General features: G+C 39.7%; 6 protein-coding genes across 6 annotated transcripts; 1 reads left to right on the forward strand and 5 right to left on the reverse strand.

The window, feature by feature from the left end:
• Window positions 1-317: 317 nt before the first annotated feature.
• BDF20DRAFT_908812 (uncharacterized protein) lies at window positions 318-4,591 on the forward strand (the record flags this gene model as incomplete). The annotated part of the gene is made up of 5 exons (XM_053083520.1): window positions 318-503; window positions 604-963; window positions 1,066-3,238; window positions 3,351-4,321; window positions 4,406-4,591. The coding sequence occupies 5 exons, from the start codon at window positions 318-320 to the stop codon at window positions 4,589-4,591; spliced, it is 3,876 nt and encodes a 1,291-aa protein (XP_052940248.1).
• Window positions 4,592-4,990: 399 nt separating this feature from the next.
• On the reverse strand, window positions 4,991-7,157 carry BDF20DRAFT_812352 (natural resistance-associated macrophage protein-domain-containing protein; the record flags this gene model as incomplete). Its single annotated transcript, XM_053076774.1, has 6 exons — window positions 4,991-5,456; window positions 5,533-5,728; window positions 5,817-5,939; window positions 6,019-6,624; window positions 6,703-6,798; window positions 7,013-7,157. The coding sequence occupies 6 exons, from the start codon at window positions 7,155-7,157 to the stop codon at window positions 4,991-4,993; spliced, it is 1,632 nt and encodes a 543-aa protein (XP_052940249.1).
• A 488-nt stretch (window positions 7,158-7,645) lies between these two features.
• BDF20DRAFT_842091 (DNA polymerase phi-domain-containing protein) lies at window positions 7,646-11,948 on the reverse strand. The gene is made up of 5 exons (XM_053079479.1): window positions 11,624-11,948; window positions 11,240-11,518; window positions 10,804-11,161; window positions 8,292-10,720; window positions 7,646-8,214 (listed from the first exon to the last, which is right to left on the reverse strand). The coding sequence occupies exons 1-5, from the start codon at window positions 11,894-11,896 to the stop codon at window positions 8,113-8,115; spliced, it is 3,441 nt and encodes a 1,146-aa protein (XP_052940250.1). The 5' UTR covers window positions 11,897-11,948; the 3' UTR covers window positions 7,646-8,112.
• A 514-nt stretch (window positions 11,949-12,462) lies between these two features.
• BDF20DRAFT_831082 (uncharacterized protein) lies at window positions 12,463-13,328 on the reverse strand (the record flags this gene model as incomplete). The annotated part of the gene is made up of 2 exons (XM_053078417.1): window positions 12,463-13,134; window positions 13,176-13,328. 2 exons carry the CDS (start codon window positions 13,326-13,328, stop codon window positions 12,463-12,465), a joined length of 825 nt encoding a protein of 274 aa, XP_052940251.1.
• A 1,028-nt stretch (window positions 13,329-14,356) lies between these two features.
• BDF20DRAFT_908815 (uncharacterized protein) lies at window positions 14,357-16,320 on the reverse strand (the record flags this gene model as incomplete). Its single annotated transcript, XM_053083521.1, has 2 exons — window positions 14,357-15,034; window positions 15,121-16,320. 2 exons carry the CDS (start codon window positions 16,318-16,320, stop codon window positions 14,357-14,359), a joined length of 1,878 nt encoding a protein of 625 aa, XP_052940252.1.
• On the reverse strand, window positions 16,230-18,153 carry BDF20DRAFT_842101 (translation protein SH3-like domain-containing protein). The gene has a single exon (XM_053079480.1). It carries the CDS (start codon window positions 18,018-18,020, stop codon window positions 16,701-16,703), a length of 1,320 nt encoding a protein of 439 aa, XP_052940253.1. The 5' UTR covers window positions 18,021-18,153; the 3' UTR covers window positions 16,230-16,700.
• Between the last annotated feature and the right edge of the window lie 906 nt (window positions 18,154-19,059).

Here is a 19,059-nt window from a genome sequence, read left to right on the forward strand (position 1 = left end):
AACTTCCTTTTTGACAGCTGTTCATCTTGAATTAATTGCAGGAAGGCACACATGACGCAAACCATTTACTAGTGTGGGCACAACCTCTGTTCTCTTTTTTTTATTGTCGTCGTATTCAATTTTTTCCCCCTTCTTATTCTTGTTCTTTGTATACCCTTTTTCTTAGCTTTACGTTTTCTTCAACCAAATTCCCCTGTTACATTTAATTCCTTTGACAACGGGAAATGATGTGTGAGATAGTATGTGAATCCTTTTTCTTTTGCTGTGGTTCTTATAACTGACTTAATCGATAAATGCAATCTTAGGCATACAATGATATGCTTTCATCCTCGTGCTTTACAGACAGCAATAACACTAACAGTAAAATCTTGTGGAGCAAAGAAAATTCTCAAAGGGCGTTTGCTTACAATAAGCAGCCAACTTTGACTCCATTCGTATCTACTTTATCGACAAAATTTGCTGCAACAGTTGCTAACCACATTATGACAAAGCAAGAAGCAATGGTAATATCAGTTGAAAAGAAAGCAGGAAGAAAGAGAGACATTTTAAATTTCCGCATTTGGATCTAATAGCACAAACAATTGTACAAATTCCGTAAATCAGGATACGTTAGGGTATATTCTACAAGATTACGACGATATTACACATGGGCAATTATTTGATTGCTTTATGGATAACCATTTGCTGCAAACTGATTCCTCCGTTGATAGAGACGATGAAAATTCAACATACGTTTCCATCTATTTGAATCAGATGTCACAGAGAACAGGTGTTTTTTTGCCCCTTACGAAATGTTATTCGCCAACTTGTCAACCAAATCGGTATACATGCTATTCAACAACGTGTCCAAACAGGCGTACTTCAGGTTTATTACGCGTACTTAACAGTGACGTTTGGATTGATGAGGCAAACAAAGATACAATTACATATGAAGCCAGCAAAAAAGCAAAGACTAATAGAGCTGTAAGTTTGATAAAAAGGATAGCAGAAAATAACATTGCTCCTAATATTCTCTTTTTTCTTTGTTATACATGTTACACCATTTATATTTCCTTAAAATGGAAGTCTATAGATTGGATTGATCATATTCCTCTTCACTTACGAGAAACTACGAGTCGGAAAGAATTGAAACGACAAGCAGGCATTGCTGAGCTTATAGTAACTGAAATGAATTACTGTGAAGATCTAGATATTTTACACACTGTCTATGCAGCGCCTTTACTGGCATCCACAAATATAATTGCGTCTTCTGCTCGTCGGCAACGATTTTATAAAAATGTGTTTGGCAACTATCGTGATATCAGTTATCTTCATCATTCCTTCTACAAAAGGCTGAGAACACAAACCCGTCATTCTAGCTTTTTCGTCGGCCGTATTGGGACGCTCATCATGCAGCATGCTACTAGTCTAATCGAACCTTATAATCTTTACGCTTCAAATCATATCAAAGCCATTTACTGTTTGACGATAGAGCAGAAGAACAATCCTCAGTTTGCTGAATTCCTCGAACTTCAAAATTCTCAAAAATGTACACGCCGACTAGGATTACGGCATTACCTAACTTCACCAACACTTTGGATTGGGAAATTCAAGTTGATGCTAGAAGCGATTCTGAAGAACACAACAGATGATGCAGATCAACTTTCACTGAAAGCATCCATTGCTATTCTACACGATTTACTATGCCGTATGAATAGTTCCGCTATCTCTAATAGCTCACCAGAAGATTTTCGTTTTGAAGAATTGCTAACTTCAATCTATTACTATCCAGCATATCAGCAACAAGGCCATATATTGAGTAGTAGCAGTCATTTTGGTACCAATAGTACAACAACAGTAAACCCAGAGTTACAGTTGTTTCCGTTATCTGAAAATTGTAAACTGATTCGAGAAGAAGCATTATGGCTTGCTCGCTCAACACATCCATTGCAACCTTTATTGTGTCATATGTTCTTATTCTCGCATGCCTTAATATTAACCCATCCAAGGATGAGAGCTAATGGAAAAATAGAGTACATTATTATCTCGGGAACTCCAATTCCGATACGTCTCTTGTCGATTGATACAAACACTTCTTCGGTCATACGTCGGCTATCCCTGGCTTCAACTTCTATGGTATCAACCCCGCTACATCTTTTGAACCAACTTCGCAGACAGAAAAGTGTTAATTCTGATTCCTCCTCATCTGGAAGTACAACGAGTGACAGTCTTTTAAGCACTAATAATATTAACAGCAGTAGTAGTAGCGATAGTAATAGTAATCGTAGAGCTGATCCCTTGTTAGAAAGTAGAAAACAGTATAAAAATGCGAGCTCCAATTCCAATCGCGTTAAGGAGAATAGTCCCTTAAGCAGAAGAAATACTACCATTACAGTATCACCAGCAGCCAGACTTTTATCAAAATTGGGTTCTTCAGTTCCAGAGCAGCAACAACAACAAAGCCGGCGGAGAACTATGTCTGATGTGAACTATGCCTCATTTCGGAAAATTTATCCTGTAGCTAATGCCTTTACTACTACCGTTGATGATACAATAAATAGCCATGTCTTGCCTCCTGTCAGTCTTAAATCGAGGCTTTCAAAATTACGCCATAGTTTTAGTATACGCACTACTCCCAGTTGCTCCTTGCCTCTCTCATCGACTACAACAACAGTGTCTGCCGTTGAGAATGAAGGAGGAGTATCTGTTTCACGAAGAATATCTGCGCCTGCCATGTTATTACGGAACTTTCCCCATTTCAACAAGGACTTCCCGCTATGCAGCGGCAGTACTGTATGTAACTCAGTGCCTACGTCAGCAATAACAGCGACAGCAAAAGCTCCTGAAATTCAACTGAAGGAATTGCATTTACGACAACAACAACAACAACAACAACAAGAACAACAACAGCGAAGGCGTCTACGCCAACAACAAAGGAGAACATTGAAAATCTGTCACATGTCCTATCCGGATATTACATTTAAACTTGAATTTTTATCTCGATCAGATAAGATGATTTGGGAAAATCTCCTAGCAAATATGATAAAAACTGCTGAAGCGAAAGGTGACCTATTCAACATGCAAATTGTATGTCACTCATTGTCTTTAATACCGCAATTGCAGCATCAGGTCGGACATTTACAGCAAATGCCAGTACCTACAATGACACCAGCCGCTCACTCGAACAACTACTATTATACAAGTGATAACAGTAGTAGTGCGGGGACCGTAACGGACATAAGATGTGCCTGCGCGTTCGGTAGGTGGAAAACCTGACATATTTTGTATTACATTCCACTTATATGATAACGTGAAACGCACGCTCAACTGTACTTACTTCATTCATAATTTTCTTTAATACATGCAAACAGAATTTCGTCAAGCGAAAACCGGTTATACTGAAAAATTAGTGGTTTTCGGTACACCATTTGGGGTTTATATGGGGTCAAATGAATACGGCTCCACCATGCCTTATCATCTTGTACTACCTAACCAAGACGTCTATAGGCTTGCTGTATGGGGAGATAGACTTATTGTTCAAGCGCGTGAAGAAAAAGAACAAATGATGCTCGTAGCCTATGCTCTTGAGCCGTTGATTGATGCCTTCCATCGTCGCACAGCAGGTCTTTCTACGTCCAATGCTATGACAGGCTGGTGGTGTATGATCAAACGCTCTGATGTCATTTGCTTTACTGTGGGTTGTCTTCGTGGGCAACCCGTAATCGTGTACCTGACCAAACGACTGCAGGCAACTTGGCTTGTCATTGTTGTTCCCAACGACAACAGCAGCAATAGTAACCTACTCAATAAAACACCGTCTTTGTCGCTGTCGCCGATAACTGCAACTGAAAAGAGGCCGATACATTCAATGGGAAGATATCACTGGTATAAAAAGTACAGAACAGAATTCGAGGTGAATGTCAAAAATCCATGTGAAGTACAGATAGTTGATAATATATTATTTGTCAGATCAGCCAAAAATGGAGTGGAGAGAATTGATATTTTCAATAAAAATGCCCCTTCTACTGCAGCTGCTATGTTGCAAATGAAGAAAGTTAATTGGGCATTTATAGGCAAAAATTCAAGCTTCAGTATCATACGATCATTAACGAAGAATAACACAGTCGATGCCTGCTGCCATGGAAATCACTACTGTTATGCTGTTGCCAGTGAATCTCAATATGTACATATTCTATCTGTACCTTCATCTCCCGCTATCAGTAATAATAACAACATATTGCGAAAAGTTCGGTTCGAGTCTCAAGTACATCATGTATCAGTATTATACCCTTTTCTTGTGGCTTTCTCCAAATCAGTCATTGAAATAAGACACTTAGAAACCGTACGTTGTTTGCATTTAAAGCAGTATACTGAATAATTGTATTTATAACTCACCTCTTTTTTGTACTTTCATATTAATACACAGACTGAACTTGTTCAGGTGCTTAGAGGAAAAGAAATTCATTTTATCTCAAATCTACATGCCCATCAAGGCCATTCAATAGTACCCCAACCACTTTACTTTACAATGTCAGATAAAACAGCAACAAATTCTACAAAAGTAGTTTCAATTCACCAGCTAGTACAGGTTATGAAGAAAGACGGGGAATGAAACTTTACCTTTATTATTGAGTACGCGTACAATTTGTCAAAATCAATGTTTTTGAGAATGTAAATATATCGTGTGTGCGCGTTGATATTAAAGTAGAATTAAAGGTGTAAACAAACAAGCAAAATAAGTGTAGTATGTAATCGAAACGTGTTCAGTTGTGTCGTTTTTAAAAAGGATATGCGGCGATGATGCAAGATAAATATCCCTTTTCTTTTCCTGTTTTTGGTGAGATTTGTGATTTAAGTTCAGCAAAAGAGAAAGAAGGAAGGCTGTGCGGGAGTTGCTGCAAGACAAAAGAGAGGCAAAAATGATATATAATGTTGCATAGTGTATAAAGGTGACAGGTTATAGATAATAGAATTGGTATTCTGTGTCTATTTCAAATTTCTATTAGCACATCTACCGTGCATGGATATCATCTGTACTTTCGCGGAAAAGGTTAGCATTTTGCCTCTCGATATGAGAGTTGTAAGTATGGTGATCATGGTGTTCAGGGAGGCGACTTTCTGATTCAACATCAGTTGAACCTAACAATATCTCTGGATCGTCAAAAATATTTTCATGTTCTTCGTTCAATGCCATCCATTCATCACCATCACTACTACTATTGTTGGTGTGTACCAAAGATTTGAAACAAAGGTAGACTAAAAATAGCAGAAACGCAGTACCACAGATACCGATGCCTAAGGCTGATGATAAGCTAGTAACGTGTTGGAGGACCAAAAATATATCAAATGCAATGACAATTGCAGTCAAAATCCAGCATGTTACTTGGAGTATCGAAGAAGGCCGGAATTCTCTCGGTAGAATGTGGGATGAAGTTGATATTTTGATAATTGGGATCAAGACGGTAGGGAGGCATATACTGTCAAAAGAGAGAAACCCATCAGTAAGCTATAATTTTAGCACAGTAGATAACTTCTTCTTCTTACGTATCTTACCTCTGTAAAACATTGAGTAGTTCACCCATCGCGTCGAAATGATCTACGAAAAATACAGCTACCAACATACCAGGAATTAAAGAAATGCTACGTGTAGCAGCAACACGATGCCAATCCTTTTTGAAAATATTCCCAAAGAAACCTTCTGTAACATACTGTCCTGCTAATGTACCCGTCATCGTCGAGCTTTGACCCGCTTTTTTCAGATTTCAGATAATTAGAGGGTGAGAAAACTTTTTCTATCTAAAACGAGACGATAAATCATTTTCGCGTGTGCATTTTACCTGCCAATAAACCGGCGCCCCATAGATATCGTGCAGCTGAACCTAGTGTACCACTTAGCACGACATCTGCATCTGCTAAACCAGGAAGTTGCACGTTGCCTGTCTGATTTGGTTTATAAAAAACTGATATACCATAGAGCTGGATGTTAGTTTACCTTTTCCCACTTTCAGTAAACCGTATGGGTGATTCCTGTCCCCTTACCTTGTGCAAACACAACGACGATAGCCAAATTGACTAAAAATGAAACAATCAAAGCTAAGCCTGATTCAATACCGAAATAAAAGTTGGCTTCTTTCAATTTGCGAGTCGAGGGTTGTTTTCCTAAATCGCGGGACATAACAAGCGCACTGTGTAAAAACATATTATGCGGCATAACAACTGCTCCCAACATAGCAACAGCTTGAAACTCCGAATTTTTGGGTACATAAGGCACCAGCATGCCTTTTACGATATTGAGGGTGCTCGGTTTGGATTGTATCATTTCAAGCCAGAAACAAACAGCCATTAAACTGATTAACATCATAAAAAATGCCTCCAATTTCCGAATACCGTATCGCTGAATCATCATAAACGTAGCTGTGTCTGTCGCTGTCAGTAAAACGCCTGTCCACAAAGGTAGTCGTAATAAAATATGTAATGCAACAGCTGTACCCACAATTTCTTGAATATCGGCACCAATGATGGCGATTTGTACAAAGATCCATAGTGTAATAGTCAATGGCTTTGAATAACTTTGCCGAATGAGCTGTGCCAAGTGCTTGCCTGTAATCGTGCCTAATCGAGCTGAAAGAATTTGGAAAAAGAGGCCTAATTATATTTCATGCGAATCAGCCATAGGATTAGTCTTATACTGACGAATAGAGCGATCTTCTGTCTTTTTCTTACCTATCACATGTGACCAGAATAATAGCCAAAGTAGACCGTAACCAGCTACAGCACCTGTTTGAAGATCGGACTCTAAGTTTCCTGGATCAAGATAGGCTATTGACCTAAATTCAAGGTTATTTTTGTTGATGAAATGCAAGCGGTTTCAAATTAGCGATAACTTCAGAAATAGATCAAATACAACGGTTATTGCTTTCACTGTACATCAACCAGCCTGCAAAAGACAGAAATAAGCAAAGCAAATATAGGAAATTAGTTACACAATGATCATGTCAATACACATACAAAAAGATGTACTATCAATATTTACCAGGCCCTGTATATTTCCATAGCTTTTTAAACGAAAACCAAGAATCAGATACTTGACCAGTGTCGATTTCTGGTTTGATATCAAGATCTTCGCCAAAAACACCCAATGTATTTGAACGAGGTTGGGAAGGAATAGTTGCATGCATAGATATATCATGATGTTGCTGGGTATTATGCTGTGAGTGTTGGTTTTTGGAGAGAAGCGGGTCATCGTATCCGTCTAAAGTGTAAGTGTCGAAATCATCTTCTTCTGACATTCGTCTGGCATCATGAGGTACCATGACGTTGTTGCTTGTTTCTTTGTTTAATTTTAAACTAATGAATATAGACACTTTTTGTCGCTTTCTATTATGTAAGAGAGCCTCTTCTCGTACTAGGTTAATACAGAACTTTACAATGCTTGATATACGATTTATATATGTACAATAAACAGAAGAAAAACAGTTCCCTTTTTTTCCCAACCAATGACGTCTTTTTACCCCAATGTTCTGTGAAAGGGGATACACACACACTCTGAGACATTTGTAGAAAAAGGAAAAATGTCAATCGTGTTCAAATTTGGGGAGACTGAAAAATGCTCGTCGGGAAGGAAAGAGCTAACAATGAAGAAAAAAAAAAAAAAGATCTATGATAACAATTATTGCATTGTACTACTCACACTGATTTCATTGTCTGTGTGACTGATATACAACAACATCTTTTATCAGATCTAACAGCTGTTAGTCATGGCAGGGACATTGAGAGTCAGTGTTTGTGGACTGGTTTGATAAGTGAAAACGAGCATCAAAGTTACCATTGTTTATGGTTATTGATCTGCATTAAAAAAGAGGAGTTAGCAAGGCGGCTGTGCTTTCAGAATTCATCCGATCTAAATTAATTGAACAGTTTCAAAAAAGGGCGCGACTGAAGCGAATATGAAAATACATATCCGCAGAATTCGGCTTTGTGGCATTCTAAATTAAATAAGAAAACCGTAGTTTTCATTATATAGCGTTTATTTGTTGTATATGGATTATGTTTACAGGAATAAAGAGGAAAAAAGGGCAGAAAGTAGAGCAAAAGAAATACAAAAAAAAAGAGAGATACAGAGAAAAAGTATAACTATTGTTGAATCTGCTTACATAATGCAGAAATGGCTGGTTTGGAATATTTTTCATTGTTTGTAATGGATAGGATGGATTCAGTCTTCCACACCTTATTTACCTGGATTGCGAATATAACAATAAAAAAATGAGTGAATCTGTCAAAGTGGGCATGCACTCTAAGAACAATATACTTACATCAACGGCTTCAGGTGCTACCTTTTTATAAAGTCTAATAAGTAATGCTATAAATCGTAAATAAAGTTTCATATTTTCGTATTCTAAGCCCTTAGAATCGTCTTTCAAAGATAAGTCAATGGTGGCCAAGATAGATTCTACAAGTTTGGGTGCCAATTCAATGAACTTTTGATTATAGGCTTCGTTCTTCTTGCCAACGGTACGCTGAACAATTAAACTGATCCATTTTGTCACCATGGAGAGTCTATAAGCATTAGCACAGTTGGCTCTGTTCAAGTAAGTCGCCAAGGTATCCAACAAGTCCCAACAATTCAATGGGTAGCGCTGTAATAACTGCTGAATGATATTTGCACTGAACGAGGTTGATTTTGTACCGAGATAGAACTTGGTTGAATCGCTGTAGATAGCAATGAAACGTTCCAAAGCCTTCTTGGTCTTTTTATCCAATGTGCTATCAGTCACTTCGAAATCGGCGCCTCCTAAAATACATTTGCGCAGGTAAAGAGAAAGTTGAACGCACATTTCTGAGGTATCTTTGGAAGTAGATTGCTTGGCAAAGTCGTGGACGGCTTGTAAAATAGCAAAAACATCATCATTATGTTGATCCTTGGGATATTCGTGTGACTTTGGTAAACGCGTCTTCAAGAAGGCAATGACCTTTGTCACAAACTGATTGGTAACGGATTTAGCAGGTGTATCGCGGATAATGTTCAAGAGAGGGACAATCAAGTTGAGCACAAGAGGGTTGGTAGGATTTTTACGGGCGTAAATGACAAGCAATTCCATGACATTATTTTTGAATTGAACAATATTCTGTTGCATGGTCTTGCCTTCTTGTTTAGCAAGTTTCTTTTGTTTGAATACTTCAGCCAATTTTTCGTCGAATGCAGCCATAGCATCGTCATCCAAATCTTCTTCTTCGTCGGAATCCTCTGTGGCATTGATACCTTGTGCCTTCATGGCTTCTTCTACCTTTTGACGGAGCTCCTCGTCTACTTCCTCGTCATCTTCATCCTCTTCCTCCTCCTCGTTTTCGTCAACCATATCCACATCATCCATGTCCATCATTTCTACATCATCGTCGAGGTCCTCTTCATCATCATCAAAGATATCATCACCCTGTTTATCATCACCAGCCAAAATAGCGATCAAATTTTCCAGAGACTGCTTGGTCAACTTGTGTGAGAAGATTTCAAAGACTTGCTCAGCAAGATTCTTCAAGACAGGTGATTCACTTGTCAAGAAAGAAACAAGAATATCAACAATCACATCGATAGGGTCAGGTTGCTCTTCATTAGCATCCGATGGTTCCTCTTGTTCCTTTTTTGTCTTTTTAGTAGATCGCTTGGAGGCGGCAGCAGCAGAAGCAAATATCTTGTCATAACAATCCGTAATTTCTGATAAAACAGAGACACCTTCCTCTTCATTGATGAGAGTGTGAAGAATCAAGTTCAACAAGAGGATTTCAAAACCACGTTCCACACTATCATGCCATTCGTTCTTGTCAATCTTTTCCATCTTGCTTCTCAACTCCATTACCTTCTTGACAGCCTCATTGATGACAGCGGCTGTTTCCTTTTCCAAATGGACATGGGACACCAATTTTTTATCCTTCTTCAGAGATTGATAGATGTCAAACACCTTATAAGCCCATAATTCACCATCGTTTGTCATGCCATTCAATTTGCGGGTTTTGATAGGTGTACCAGCGCTGATCTTTTCAGTAGGAGCGAGTTTGCTGAGGGCAACGAGAATGGATTGGAACTTTTGCTGGCAAGTACGAATAGTAGCCTGGGACAAGGCGGGTGTAGGTTTATAAAGACCGGTCCAGTAACTACCCTCCTTGCTGTCGCTCTTCTTCTTCTTACCATTTGTTGCACTGGAGTTGATGTCAAAGAAGGAGTGAATCAAGAAGAAACGGATCAACTCGGTAATCCAGCTTTCGTTCTTGGGAATTTTGGAGTTTGTCATTAATAAAGTAAATTGATTCAATGCCCAATCACGACTCGCTTCACTCATCTTTTCACCCTCATCCTCATCCGATGAACACTCGATGAAAGTATGAGCCAAATATTCCAAGTAGAATTGGATGCCTTCAGTGTCCATCGTCGTCAACAGATTTTCTACTGTTTTGGTCTTGGTGATACGATCAAAATGTTGACTACCGTGCTGACCTAAAAGTTGTGTGATGAGAGCAAAACCGACTTGCTTGTTTTCCTCAGCAACAGTTTGAATAACTTGAGCAGTGTGTCGAGCAGCACGGTTCAAGAAACGGTCTTCTGAAGCCAAATTATTGATGAAGGTTCTCATAAAGTTGGACGTAAAGATCAAAGGCATTTGCTCTGATGAGAGACGGCGGAGGACTTTTTCAACAAGTTGGAATCCCCAGTACTTACGACCATGGGAGGCATCACGATCGAACATGCTGTCTAAAAAAACAAAGAGAAAAAATGAGCTCAGATGGGGTGTTCCCAAGAAATAGAGACGGTGTATAACAACGAAGAATACATACTGTCAACAGCCACAGTCCAAAATTCTTGGAAAGAGGCAATATTCTTGGGCTTGTTTTCTGAAAAATACATGTTCAAAATAGGATCCCAGACAGAATGCAATTGAGGCTTCCATTGAGCCAAAGCTTCTTGAGTCTCGCTGGGTATTTCTTTCAAAATGTTGGATAAGAGCTTCAAGTTGGCTGGATGCAGAATGTTATGGTTTTTCCACTTGGCTAATTGCGTAGATAAATCAACGTTATTGAGCTTTTGTTGCATGCCAATGATAAGATTTAATTGATCGACATTAGAGACAGGTCCGTCCAAAAACAATGCCTTGATTTTCTCAACAACTTCATCTTGGTGTTTTGTGTCTTTGAACTAGAAGGGAAAAAAAGAAATGTAAATGCTTTTTGTTCCACGATCTATTATGCAAGTCATGGTTTGGGCGCAACTTACATGAGATAACATGTTAATGACAACGTGATGACACACTTCAGCAAGGTAGGATTTAGTAGTGGCCATTTCATGCAGACTTTCAACAATACGTATAATATCAGCTGTTGTTGTTGAGGATCGCGCGATCATGCCGGCAGCAACAATAGATTGTAAACCGAATAATCGACCAAACAACACGTCACGAATCTCTTCACCGCTCATCGATTTAGTGCGTTCAGTAAATTTGAATAACAAATCGAGTACAAGTTTAATCGACAGGCAATCGACAATAGCAAGAAGCTGTTTTGAGTACAGAAATTTGTGTGTTTAGCTACTGTATCTTTTACTGATATGACATGTCATGTTCATCTTTTTTCTCTCGTCAATTTTTTTTTTTTTTTTTACCTCGGTCAGAGCTAATGAAAAACCTTGACGCGCACCTTGTCTTGAAGAAGAAAGACCACGTAATAAACGACGAACAGCATAAGAAACGTCGGATGCACATAAAAGGTCCAATTTTTCCTCTGTGTCAGCTACTTTGTCAGTAGCTTCTAGACTTTCTTCATGCTTTGCTTGAAAGTCGGATAAGGATTTGATGAGGGCAGCTGCAGCTGTTTGACGAGCTGTGGCATCAAAGGATGCCAAGTCCCAATAAAGTTGAAGTGTAGTCGTTGCCATTACAAAAAAGGGTTGAGACTTTTCACAACTTTGTATGTAGAGAAAAAAAAAATAATAAAAATAGGCTTTATTTGTGGAAAATCTGAAATTAGGAGAGGTCCAGAGTGGCTTGATTATGTGACCGCTTTAACGGGAGATCAGCGGAGAATAGAGAAGGAGGCATTTTTTTTTAAAAAAAAAGGGATTGGTGAGCGACGTGGTCGGTCTGCAGGTACAGGAGTTTTTTTGAAACTTATCGTTATGCCACTAAAACATTGAAACGAGTAGAACAGGTGAAAGGTTGAGTGTAACGTAGTAAAAAGACTATTTAAAGTTAACAAGATCGAGGTTGCAATAATTAGTGGAAAGTAAGAATCAGTTTCGCAGTTAAAAGTGTTATGCAATTATGGTCAGCTTTTTTTTTATTGCGAAATGATGCTGCGTACAGATGATAAATAGCGATTTGTCAATATGATAGATTAGTTCGAGTAGCCGTGGTATATGGATTCGTAGTAATAGTTATAAATATATGTATTGCACAGAGTAGGGTTCGTTTATAAAGCATACGATTTGGACTGGTATCTCGATTACGAAAAAAGAATATTTGTTGTGTTATCTTCCTCCAAAAAATTGAAGGGTACGACACCATGTTGTTTTTGGATTATCGAATTGAAATTGGTTGTAAAATCAAAATTCAATACTGTATCTGCTGCGGAATCAGTAGTAGTTGAAGTGGTGGTGGAGGAGGAGGAGGTGGTATGAGTAGTCGTTGGTGTATCTTCGGATGTAGAGGGTGGGATGATGGAAAGAGAATCAGTGCTGTTCAGGTTATTTAAGAGGGTATCATTGATATGAGCAATATAATTGGTAGTATGAAAATTGTTTGTTACATTGTTATTGACTGTTGCTGGAGAGGTTGTTACGATGCTGTTGCTGACAGGAACAGCTGTATTTGTAGAAGAGGATGTGGTAGGGTCGATATTTTTAGATGGAATGGCGGTTGGTGTAGTAGGGGGTATGGATGATTTACTGTCGAATGAGATAACTTCAATGATGGGTGAGCGACTGGATTTGCCGTTTCTGCTAGTTGCTGTGCTGCTGCCTCCTCTTCCGCCTCTTCCTCGGCCTCTACCACGACCTCTGCCTCTTCCACGGACTCTTCCTCCCTTACTCACTGAGCTAGTCGTTGTCGCTGTTGTTGTTGTTGTTGTTGTGGCATCTGACTGTGCCTCATCAAAAATATTGTTAAAGTAGGTGCACTACAAGTGATTCATCATCGTTAGTAAGTCGTTTTTCCTACCAATTCACAATAATAAAGCGAACCATTTACAAATGCATTCAGACATATTTCAAACGGTAATTCAGGAATACTGGTCGTATCCTTATCTAAGCCATGATGACAAAGAGGACATAGGTTGTTATCCTCTGCTTTTTTCTGAGCGGTTTTAGGCATTTTATACGTTTCAAAAATTGAAAAACAGCAATAAAGTAAATCAAAAAAAAAAGGATAAAAAGATAAAGAAAGAAAAAAGGGGCAACAGAAAGCAATGCTCATACATTATAAGCTGCTATTAGAAAAATTCAAAAGTTGTCAGTTTTTTTCTGAGTACCCCCATTTTTTTTCCCCGCCCCGCCCTCCCCCCCTATAAGTCAATAGGCTCTGCTTTTATCGATCAGTTGACAAAGTGGAAATTCTGTTTGTTCCCGTGCTTTTTGATTCGATCGAAGAAAGGTTTGTTGTGTTGATCTCTGGTTGCGTGTGCGGTGCTTAAATTGGATCTTTTATTTACCATTTTGCGTCTCCTACTGAGATATCAAATAAGCAGTAATTCTAGAAGGGTGCAAGTTTGAAGATTGTACTGGTTATACAGAAAGACAGACGTTACAGAGATTGTTATGGCAAGCTTATTCATCCCTTTTTGGCTCGCATAATAGTAGTAACATTAATAAGAAGATTCATATTATCGGATAGAGAAAGAGAAAGCCTAAACTTGCTCAATAATGATTGGATGTCGATAATGACACAGTGCTTTCTCACCTTTCGGTTTCATCTCGGGGTGGATGGGCTGAGTTTTTCCTACATTGCCCAACTTATCGCCGTTCTTACCTAAACAAGAATGGTCTGTGCACGTATGTGTTTCCCTCCGTTCGGTGGAGTTATCTGATCGAATTTCCTACTATTCAAAAGAAACTTGGCAAAAGTGGTTTGTTTAGAAATCAGATGATTCACCATCTGCTGATGAACTGTATTGTTTGGTGTAACAGCTACGTTCGGTAGAAGGCGGTTTCCTTTCCTTCAATGTCCCTCTGCTTAACTTCTTCCGTGACTAGAAGACGCCACCGAACGATGCACGCTTATTATTTCTTGAGTGCAATGGTTGCAGGAAAGGAAACATGACTGTATGACTAATACACGCTCAGAGTAAGCAAAGTATTTCTTTTTATTTTGCTTAAGAGAAATAAATACATAGGATTATCGGGCTACTTGGTCAAATTGAAGAGGGGTCTTCTGCTGCTGTTGACTTGCTCTCGGCCCATGCTGGCTGTAGAGTGAAAAAGATACCTCTGCATGTTAGCGCTACCACTTGTTGTTTCGACATTCTTTGGTGTATTACTAGCCATGTTTTCTTTCTCCTCAAATGAATCATCTTGGCCATCCTCGTCTTCAAATAAGCCTTTGAAAACAAGTTGCTGCTGTTCTTGCTGCTGCGCATGTTTCCTTAAGAGCGAGTTACTATTGAAAATAGCATGTCCTACTGTCGTCCTTTTGGGTGTACTTGACCTTAAGATTTTGCTTTTGAAGCCGCTATAGGATAACTCTATTTGCTGTTGCTGTTGCATAGAAGTGGAGAGATCTTGCTGCTCAGCATTACTTGTCTTTTCGCAACTTTGTTCAGCTGTGTCAGCATCCTTTCTCTCATTATTCTGTTTGGCAGAAGGCTCCATGAATGGTACAGGTAGCAGGCTGTCATTTGTATTTGAGAATCCTACTTTCTTCTTAGTGCTGCTACTGTTACCGTAACGGAACGACTTTTGAGGAAGATCACTGCCAGTTAGAGACACTGTGTCAACATTGTCGTCATCCTCATTTAGAACCTGCTGTGCTTCGTTTGGGTGCTTGGCATGATGACCGTTGCCGTATGTTTGATCAATAAAATTCTGTGTATTTATCCGGGGGAAAAAAAAAAAAGTAAGCAGAGTTGATTTTCTATTGTTGGTGAATAATGGTAATGTGCCTTTCTAACCTTGAAGCTAGCATATTCATCGTCGTTATCGAAGCATAGCCAGGACGAAAAATCCTTTGAGTCATCCATGGGAAATTCTTCTTCCTCTTCCAAGGACTGTTGTTCTTGCAAGATGAAAGGATGATGAGCCTTTTCTTGTTCACAGTGAAATTTGGTGTCAATAGCATTCATAAGTTCCTTTTCCCTGTTTTTGGCATTTTGCTTGGTTTTAAATTTTCCATTCGATACATAATGCAGATCATTCATATGCGTAGGTACTTTATCTAAAACGAAAAACTCATCCTCCTCCTCTTCCGGAAGAAGCAATGGGTCTATATCTGCTTGCTGGCGGGTGAAGCAGGAAGTGTGTGGAGCTAAAGCGCGTCTGCCTTGCTCTATAGTGGTTGTCCTATCGTCTACCAGTGGATACTGTCTGTAGTTGTCGAATAAGCCATGGGGATCGTCTTCTAACCTATTCTTTGTCTGTTTTTTCACGTAGGAAGGGGTCTGTGGTGGCATGGGCGGCGACAGTCTCATCTTGTGACTTGAAGTGCCTTTGGGTGTGTCGAAAGCATCAAAATCTATCCACGAATTGAAGGAGGACGACTTTTTCTGATCCTGTTGTTGTCCAACCATTTTCTGCTTGCCTTTGTCTTTCTGCGTGAATCTATTATGGGTCAGACGAGAACCGATGCTGTTTTTGGCCGGAACAGTCATTCGATGAGGAAGGCCTTCGAGCAAGTCAGCCACCAATCCATCCTTCTCTGTAGACAGGTGTTGTTGCCTATCATGACGGTTGTTGTTGTTATTGTTGCTAGCAGTAGGGAACAAAGTCGACGGCATGCTGCTCTTTGCTTTGTTCACGCACTGTCGAACGATGGCAAGGAATTCATCACTGTAACTGGCATCATAAGGCGGCATAGCAATGGGTGGAGGAGTCAGTGTGATAGGACGCCCAAACTCATCTATAAACGGGTCGTTGTATTCAGTTTCATTCAACAAAGGATAATAGTTCTCTAAAGCAGAAACATCGCCATGATGTCCGTCTTCGTCTTCATCTAGGATATCTTTTATAGATCTTTGACGTGATCCCTTGTAAACGTCAGTTCCTTCTTCGTCTTCTTCTTCTTCTTCTGCTTCCGTTGCATAGCTTGATCGCGTCGTGAACTGTCTCGGTGAAGACCTAGTACATCTTTCCGTATAATGGTAAAAAGATGACATATACTGTACTTGCAAATACACAGGTGAAATGATGACAGTGATAAAGAAAGGGCGAGAAAGTAGATAAGGAACATCAAAAAGATTTTATCGCGAATAAAATGATGACAACAAACTTGCTTTTTCGTTTATATTACTTTACTGTACTCACATCACGTTTTTTTCTTTTTTTTTATTATTTTGGTGATGAAGCTAGTTTTTATAGTGGTAATATTGGGAATACATCCGCCTTTTTCCCCTCCCCTTAAACGGTCTACATTAGGAACATATACTTTTATAATACAAATAAAAATAGAAAAGGTGTGTAAAAAAGAAGTGTATCTCGATGAAAAAGGCATAGGTTGAACCCAGCCTCTTTCCTTTACAAAACCAAGGGTCGCCTCTTAACGTCTTGGTCTAGGCTTAACGACAAATGGATTGGGTGATTTTCTAGTCTTACCACCCTTTGCCAACACGCCCCAAGGAGATCGAGGGTCCTTGTTACCCTTTGATTTGCCACGACCACCACCGTGGGGATGGTCCACTGCATTCATGGCCACACCACGAACAGAAGGTCTGAAACCCATCCATCGTCTACGTCCTGCCTTACCTAACCATTCGTGCTGATGATCAGGGTTGCTGACCGCACCCAAAGTGGCACATGCGTCCACGGGCACTAAACGCACTTCACCGCTGGACAGACGTACTTGAGCATATCCCGTTTCAGCCGTTTGAATCAATTGACCATAAGTACCAGCAGCTCTGGCCATGATACCAGGACCATTTCGTTTAAGGCCGATGCTGTGAATAATTGAACCGACAGGAATCATCTTTATAGGGAAACAGTTACCCACATTGTATTTAATCGTATCTACTGAATGAGAAAGGGTCTCTGTCGGCGCCACTGTTGTTGAGGTGGTGGTAGTAGTGGTGGTGATGGTGGAAGAGGAGGGTGCTGCTGTTGTCGCTGTAGAAGACAATGGAACTGTCGTGGCAGTGGTAGTGGTAGTGGTGGTTGTTTTTGTGTTGAGTGACCGATAGGAAATCAACTTATCTCCTGTTTTCACACCCTGTGGTGCGACAATATAACTCAATTTGCCCGTTTCCTCATGTTTTAGTAAGGCAATCCACGCTGTACGTCCAGGATCATATTCCAATCTCATAACATTGTGTGTACCCGGTTCACGACGATGCCAATCTATAATACGAATACGTCGTTTATGTCCACCACCACGGTGACGCACGGTGATGTGACCTGAATTGTTACGACCGCCTGAACTACGTTTGGCGACAGTCAAGGAACGCACCGCTTTTCCCTTATAAAGATGATCACGAGGGACACGTCGAAGCCAACGTTTACCAGGTGTGGTTGGTTTTTTGGTCTTGAATTGTTGAGAAGGGTAGGCCGATGCTTCAATCGTGGTGAATGCACTACCTTTCGTATTGAAGCCGGAAATGAAGGAGGGTGTTGGAGTAGTTGTGTCAGACTTGGCGTTTGCTTTGGCAGCAGTTTCTGCTGTACTTGGATTCTTGGGTGTCTTTGAAGAATAGAATCGAAGCTGACTCATTCGTTGCGTAAGGCTGTCCATTGTGGTTGTTGCTGTTGTTGCTGTTGTCGATGGCCTTGTCCATAACGATGATGGTTGTAGTAAATTCTTTGTAAGCGCTGTCGTAGTAGGCACTTTTGTTGTATGCCATAAAGCTGTTCTTCCAAGTCTCAACATATTATACAATCTTGAGAGAGGGGAATAGAGAGTTTGAAAAATCTGGTAACTGTCTTTTTCACTTCAATTGACTGTCAACCCCTCAAATTTAGACAGGCCCCCCTTTTTGACCCCACTTCCACAATAACAACATCCGCCACTCTAAGAAACGCTCAAATGGCTCATGAATTTATTTAAATTCATTTTCCGACGCCCTTTTTGTGACAATATCAAAATGCATTCATCTTTTTCGGGCTAAAATACTTGTTTGGTCAAGAAACACTCGTATAGGATCAAAACGGATCTACTCTCTTCACTTTGTCGTGATGGTATCCGTACCTATGCTATGCGTTAGAGACTGTAACCTATAGGTCATCGAAGAGAGAGAGAGAGCTTGATAAACAATGGTCACCACCCTTATGTATGTTTGTGATAAAGAAAAAAAATAGTCGAGATACTCTTCACCGTTATACAACTCTACACTAAGCTGTACTAAATTTTGATACAATTGCAACTCCATAATCAATATGGCTCGCTAATATACCACCCTCAGGCTGAGCAGCTTTTGAAAAACAAGACACTACGTTCGCTGAAGGTGTGCTTATCACGTTTACACCTGGTTAGTAAATGTTTTTCGCAGGTTTTTATTGCTGCGTATGACATAACTAGAATGAGGTACACTCCTTATTATTGATATTCAAATGGAATAGCAGGTCTCCTTACGGACATTATCTGATAGATAACTTAACTTGCTTTGAGCTCCTCATCTCTGTATTCTATAAATTTAGCCACCTTTCTTTGCCATTCCATTTATATTCCACAGTTTGGGACCCCAACCTATGATCAAGCATTTGAAAGCGGTCATCATTTCCTTAAGCATCTGTAACCTTACCTTTACTATTTCAGTTCAATAGTGTCGACTATGCTTTCTTGATTCACCTGATAGTCAGTTTTCGAACATTTAGGAAATCATTCTATATCTAGTCCTTATTGTTTAATTGTCATTGTACAACACAACTCTTAAAGTTGACAGCAAGAGTATTACATCCGACCGATCAGT

This window comes from Mycotypha africana (assembly GCF_025528875.1).
Source record: "Mycotypha africana strain NRRL 2978 chromosome Unknown BDF20scaffold_1, whole genome shotgun sequence".
Taxonomy (NCBI): domain Eukaryota; kingdom Fungi; phylum Mucoromycota; class Mucoromycetes; order Mucorales; family Mycotyphaceae; genus Mycotypha; species Mycotypha africana.

Bases quoted from the DNA above. Each gene is read 5' to 3' on its own strand.
- BDF20DRAFT_842091 (XM_053079479.1), bottom strand. From the start codon at position 11,896: ATGGCAACGACTACACTTCAACTTTATTGGGACTTGGCATCCTTTGAT. The intron at 10,721-10,803 runs GTATGTATTCTT...TTGTTTTTTTAG, and splicing joins TTGGACTGTGGCTGTTGACA to ACAGCATGTTCGATCGTGAT. The intron at 8,215-8,291 runs GTAAGTATATTG...TTCGCAATCCAG, and splicing joins TAGCACCTGAAGCCGTTGAT to GTAAATAAGGTGTGGAAGAC.
- BDF20DRAFT_842101 (XM_053079480.1), bottom strand. From the start codon at position 18,020: ATGTTGAGACTTGGAAGAACAGCTTTATGGCATACAACAAAAGTGCCT.